Consider the following 6,772-nt stretch of genomic DNA (forward strand, 5'->3'; position numbering starts at 1 on the left):
ACGAGAAATCATTTGAAGCAGTTTAATAAAGAATGTTAAACTATATTTAAAACTGTAATTAAAACTTCAACTTATATTAATTATCTGAATCCAGTGGCCAGTTGGAACAGATAATCAACAAAGTTTCCATTTTGCAGCAACAGCGCAAAATGTTTCAACAATAATTTGTATTATGTCTGAGTCTAGTTCTGTCTTATCAGCTTTGTTTCGGAATGTGTTCAATACATTACGTTTTTTTTCATTATTACCATACAATACATAGATTTAAGAATAAATGAAACAAAGAATACAACATTGACCTAAAACAGCAGACAGATTTGGCCACCCTGACCTCCTCAGGCAGGTCATTACGACCAGCAGTGATGCCTCTGAGGGTCTCAGGGTGCAGGACGGGGCATAGGGTTTATAAAAGGTCACAAACATATCTTAACATACCAGCAATACAATTTAAGAATGTATTCTTAAAGTAATATAATCTTCTCTTCTTCTTACACCTACAGTGCACACCCTGAACAGTGTGCTTCTTGTTTACATTTCCTCTGCACACTCAAATGCAGGACATACAAACACTCTTTTGCTATTTATTTTCATTTTGCAGCACATCTATACTACCAGAATTTTGCAAAACACTATATATTATTTATTTTTCTCAAGTCATTTACTTTTGGTGAGTTAACTAAAGCTTAGTTTATTTTACCCTGGCTATGGACTGATTCATTATTAGTTGTTACAAAACATGCACAAGACGGCGGTTAGTACAAGAAAAACCACACTGCAATTAGACGAACAAACATGAACTCATAAACACCAGCGCGACAGCAAAGTTCATCCAGCTCAATTTAGTCCGGATTAAAGAGGTTTCAGAGGGTGTATACAAGTCCTAGATCGGTGCCTGAAGACCGTCCAAGAGCAATAACTAGCTTATCCTCTTGCGACCCCACTATCCCTGTTCTAGTGGTGCTATGCCCCCCCCGATCAGGAGCACATAGACTTTTTTCTCCTCTACCCTTTCTATCCGAAACTACACAGTTAACTGTAGTCCTACTCGACCAGCCTATACACACGGCATCATGTTCATCACAACGATGAAACACAGTTTTGTTCTACACTTGCATGCCACTGCCCACCCATGATCAATTAGCCTATAATTTTATGTATGCACCCCGGACCGGCACCAGCTCCTCCAGCAATGTAGGGAGCTGTGGCGCATCAGGTAATGCACGCACCTCGCACTTGTCAGCACGTCGTAAACGGCCACAAGCCACGAGAGTGCTTTTAAACCGTCTCGTTTTTACTAGAGACGGCGGTGGTGTGAGTTAAAGCTATAGACAAAAGCTGTGACTTTCTCCCTCCGAGTTCACTTCACCAGCTCATGCAGATACGGGGAGGTATTTTACACACATTCCCCGGAGCCGCAGCTGGAGCCGTGTTTTTTTTAGAGGCGCTGGGGGTAATATCTCTGGCTGCTTGTGTTAACTGCTAGTGTTGGCCGCTGAAACCCCCGGAATCTCGGCGATTTGTTCACTACAAATCTCTATTTTGATTTCACACAGAAGTTCCACTTTACTGCTGCCCTCATTAAGGTCTTTTTAAACATCTCCGTGTATGCCTGCACGGCACATACGTCCCGAGCAGCACACACAGAGGGAACCAGCCAAGACAGAGTCCCTGGATGGTCCCCTGGGGTTACTAGCCCCAAATGTTCATTAACCAAAACGAAACGCAGCCGCTTAGCTTCACAGATAATTTTAGGATACCGTCAATCACAGATTCTGGTAAGGCAATGTCCAAATGTAGATTTGAAATCACACTTACCAGTTTCTGAAGATCTGTTGGTATCCTGCCGACAACGCCAATTTGTGGAGGAAACTTCTGTGTAGCAATGCATGGAGTCACCGACTCAGGAAGGAGACACGGTGAGAGTTGGAGCTTTGATGTCAAACACTGATGGGTTTATTCAGAGTATTCGGCCGGAGGATTCACATCACAAATCAAAGAGTCAGAGGTTCTGACTACACGGTAGAGTTGCCACGTCAATTCTGAAGAGCCTCTCTCTATGTTAGACCTTTTAACTGGTTCACAGAGAATCAACATCTCTGAAGGAGTAGACTAAACAGCTGGGAACACTGAGCCACCTGCGTCCGACACTCATGGCCTCAAAGATTTCACATCTTAGAGTCCACAAACACCGATAAGGAAGTGCCTCAGCGTTCTCACAACAATTACCATTCGTGCCAGACAAGTTGACCGGTCACAAACTGGTGACAACAACACATATGGCACCAATGCCTTTCCTTAAAGGAGATAACAGACGTCAGAGTAGATCATAAAACGTCACAGAGCAAAAGGTTAGATATCTAGAAGAATTATTCCTTAACATTAAGTACAGTCCGCGGCACTGTGAGTGCAGATGTCGATGTGTCCCATTATCATTCATATCATATCACATCATAATGTATCATATATTTCCTTATCTGAGTCAGCTTCTTGAGCCGTATCTGGCCGTGCAACACACAGTGTCACATACTGTATGCAGAAGTATTATTTTAAGCAACACATTAAGTTGACAAAACACTCAAGTCAAATGTAATTAAAGTCAGATCCACTCGTGTCTTATACGGGGCAGTGATATTATAAACCTGTTAATGTACGCATTCCAACGCTTTTTCTGTTACCAGCTGTATTCACCTTGCAGGTGCAGCTATGTGGCTTTTATCCTGGATAAAGTGTTTAAGTCATGGATGTTTAAAGTTTAACTTCTTCATATTTGACTAATATTAAAGTTCAATTTTCATTCAGGAAGTATGACGCTGCGCTGTCAGTACGCTTGTCCATGTTTGAGATTGGTCGAATGCTCCAAATACCACCCCTTTCATGTGAACGCGCACCTAACTAGATAGGACACGGCTGGCTTGAGCGATCCACTTGATAACCAGCGTCGTAGTACAGTTTAGCGAGAGCGCGTATGTTTTGGATTGGGCCAACCGGCTAACTCAACATATCCAGGTAAGGAAAATCCGGTTTCGTAGTACAGGCCTCAGGTCTAATGCAGATCTGAGTCTCCTTGACATCATCAACTCTGCAGGCGACACGCCTGTGGTCGCGTGAGGTGTGATGCGGTAACTGAACAGAAACCTTGACAGTCTAGTTTGCAATGTTTCACCTTTCATCTTTTTCATCCCCCCTTTGAAGGTTTGGACCGCCCTCTCTGCCAGCCCATTAGAAGACGGGTGAAACGGTGCTGACCTCACATGGCGGATGCCATTTTGTTTCATGAAAGTCTCAAATTCAGCACTTGTGAAACAGGTTCCGTTGTCTGACACCAACATTTTTGGCAGCCCAAAAACACTGAAACTCTGACGCAGCTTTTCAATGGTCACCTGTGATGTAGCTGACTTCACTGGATAAATATCCATCCATTTTGAGTGAGCATCCACTATCAGTAGAAACATCTCTCCCAGGAAAGGGCCTGCATAGTCCACATGAATTCTCGTCCAGGGAGACTCCGGCCACTCCCAGGGATGTAATTGTGCTGATGGTGGTGACTTGTGGTGCTTTTGGCACTCCTCACAAGACTGCACTTCCTTTTCTACATCCTGGTCCATCCCCGGCCACCATACATAAGATCTAGCCAGACCTTTCATCTTTGACATGCCGGAATGTGTTTGGTGCAGTACTTTCAATATCTTTTCCCTGCCTTTGTTTGGTACGATGACTCTGGCTCCCCAGAGCACGCAGCCATCCCTCATACTCAGTTCTTCTCTCCTCTGATGATACGGCTTGAGAGGAGCCTCAGTCACTGAAGGCCATCCCGACAGGACATAACCATGAACTTGAGACAATATTACATCCTTAGCTGTCCAGTGTTTTATTTTGGCTGTGTCCACGAGTGTGTCATCCAGAAGATCAATCATGAGCACTTGTTCTGCGGTCTCACTCTCTCGCACATCTTCCGACAGCGGCAGTCTGCTTAATGCGTCCGCATTAGCGTTGTTCTTTCCTGGTTTGTACACAATGTGATACTCATAGGCACTCAGGTGCACTGCCCATCTCTGAACTCTAGGGGAACCCATCTGTGGAATGGGTTTCTTTTCGTTGAAGAGAGAGATCAGTGGCTTGTGATCTGTATAGATGGTGAAAGTTAGACCATACAAGTACTTGTGGAATTTCTTGATTGCAAATATAACTGCTAAGCCTTCTTTGTCTAGCTGTGAGTAATTCTTTTCAGCAGGCGCTAGGGTACGCGACATGAACCCCAAAGGACGTTCAGTTCCATCGTCCATTACGTGTGATAAAACAGCCCCCACCCCGTAAGGTGACGCATCACATGACATAATTAACTCTCGGTCAGCAGAGTAATGCACCAACACTTCTGCTGAGTTTAACAGGGCCTTTGATTTTTTAAAAGCCTCTTCCTGTTTCTTTTGCCATGTCCATCGCACATCTTGTCGCAGGAGCTCACGCAGTGGTGCCAATAGTGTAGCTAAGTTTGGCAGAAATGTGTTATAGTAATTTAGCAAACCTAAGTACGACTTGAGTTCAGTAACATTTGTGGGGTTGGGAGCCTCCATGATGGCTTTGACTTTCTTTTCCATAGGGTGAAGTCCCTGTGCGTCCACTCGATGTCCCAGATATTCCACTTCCTCTTCCAGGAAAGTGCACTTGCTCCTTCTCAGACGCAATCCTGCCTCCTCCAGCTTTGCCAACACTGTCTCGAGGTTCTGCAGATGGTCTTCCTCATCCACACCGCTCACCAGGATGTCATCTAAATACACTGCCACAAAAGGAATGCCTCGCAGGAGACCTTCCATTGTCCTCTGAAATATAGCTGGGGCTGATGCTACTCCAAAAGGCAGTCTGTTGTATGTGAATAAGCCTCTGTGCGTATTCACTGTTAAGTATTTCTTTGATTCATCATCCATGAGTATTTGCTGGTATGCATGACTCATGTCCAACTTTGTGAACTGTTTTCCTCCTGTCAGTGCTGCAAACAGGTCTTCCATTCGGGGTATGGGGTATTGTTCAAGTGAGGAAACTGTATTTACAGTGAGCTTGTAGTCTCCACATAGCCTTACTGTCCCAACAGGCTTCAGTATTGGAACCACTGGTGCTGCCCATTCTGCATGTTTAACAGGTGAGATTACTCCTTCTTTCAACAATCTGTCTATTTCTTCATCTACTTTGGTGCGCATGGCGTACGGGACAGACCTCGGACGGAAGAAACGAGGGACTGCATCAGCCTTTACATGGATGGTAGCTTTCATACCTTTCAGTGTGCCAAGCTCCTCTTTGAAGACATGTTTATGTTTGCTCAGTACTTGCTGCAGCGATTTGTCCTCTGTCTTCAGGTGTTTCAGGACTCGGGATTTGTGTCTGAGCTTGATTTCTTTCCAACTCAGATGTATTTCCTCCAGCCAGCCTCTTCCCAGCAGGCTGGGGCCGTCCCCTTTAACCACAATGAGGGGCAAGTACCGCCTTTGATGTTTGTATTTCACTTTAACAAGGGCAGCTCCGACCACATTAACAGGGTCACCTGTATAAGACTCGATGTGGATTTTGGTTGGTCTCAAACATGGACTTTTTGTGTCTTTCCATAGTCTTTGAAATGTCTGTTCATTCATTATTGTGAGACTACAGCCAGTGTCTATCTCAAAGTTAACAAACTTACTATCCAGCTTCACTTCAACCATGTATGGGTCTACTCGTCTCAGGTGCACTTCACTCATGCGTCCCAATCTGAACCTCATCTTATTCAGTAAGAATGTATCTTCTTCTGAGCTATCACTTTGGCTCCGTTGCTCTTGTACTTTATGAGAACGGTGATATGTGGTTTGCCTCCTTTCTCTCTTTGGGTCTGCATTTTTGTTGCTGTTTCCATTCTGTGTAGATCTACTACGACAAGCTCTGGCAATGTGTCCTATTTTACCACATGCATGACATGTCTCTTGTTTAAACTTACAGTCTGCTGCTTCATGCTGGGTTCCCTTGCATCTGTAACACTCTTTGGTAGGTTCTCTGTGTGCATAAGCCTCCTGTGGCTTTTTATCCATTTTGAAGCATTTAGCTGTGGCCCCTTGGCTTTGTATCTCCTGTGCATTTTTATTTGCAGTCTCTGACGCCACAGCAATTGATAATGCTGTTTCAAATGTTAAATCCGCTTCTGATAAGAGTCAGCCACGTATTCCATTACTGACTCGTTGCGGGAGTCAAACTTGTCCCTTTGCACAATTTCACTAGGCTTTGGGTCAAAGTGATTTTTTAGCAGCTCCACAAGTTGTGTGTAAGTTTTATCCTTGGGCTTATCCGGACTGAGGAGGTTTTTCATAAGGCTGTATGTTGATGATCCCACAACACTTATTAATATGGCTCTTTGTCTGTCTCCATTTTCAATTTCATTAGCCTCAAAAAACTGTTCCAATACCTCACAGTATTCTTCCCACTTCTGACTTTTTGCATCAAAAGGTGCCAGCGTGCCAATCATTGCCATTGTGTGTCAATGAATCCTCTCCTCCACCCGCAGACTTTGCTAATAATTTGAGCTAGCTGCCGCTAACGACCCAAACCTGCATGTAAGGTGCTAACCAGTCCGTTCGGCATGTCCTCTTTGATCCTGTATTGATCCTTGTCTTAATCCTCTTCTTAATCCTCGTCGCCAATAATATGTTGTATCTTGTGATCAATAATTGTATGTCCACAACATAGGAGTAGATTTAACTGGTTTTACTCATGGATGTATAATAAGAACTGGATACAGCGTGGGAGGCGGGGCCTC

At 44.2% G+C, this 6,772-nt stretch overlaps 1 protein-coding gene across 1 annotated transcript; it reads right to left on the reverse strand.

Moving 5' to 3' along the window:
* Positions 1 to 2,993: 2,993 nt before the first annotated feature.
* LOC117482485 (uncharacterized protein K02A2.6-like) lies at positions 2,994 to 6,125 on the reverse strand. The gene has a single exon (XM_034130570.1). The coding sequence runs from the start codon at positions 6,048 to 6,050 to the stop codon at positions 2,994 to 2,996; it is 3,057 nt and encodes a 1,018-aa protein (XP_033986461.1). The 5' UTR covers positions 6,051 to 6,125.
* Positions 6,126 to 6,772: the final 647 nt, after the last annotated feature.

The sequence above is a fragment of the Trematomus bernacchii genome, unplaced genomic scaffold (assembly GCF_902827165.1).
Source record: "Trematomus bernacchii unplaced genomic scaffold, fTreBer1.1, whole genome shotgun sequence".
Lineage (NCBI taxonomy): Eukaryota > Metazoa > Chordata > Actinopteri > Perciformes > Nototheniidae > Trematomus > Trematomus bernacchii.

Excerpts from the sequence above, each read along its gene's own strand:
- LOC117482485 (XM_034130570.1), bottom strand. The coding sequence starts at position 6,050 with ATGGATAAAAAGCCACAGGAGGCTTATGCACACAGAGAACCTACCAAA.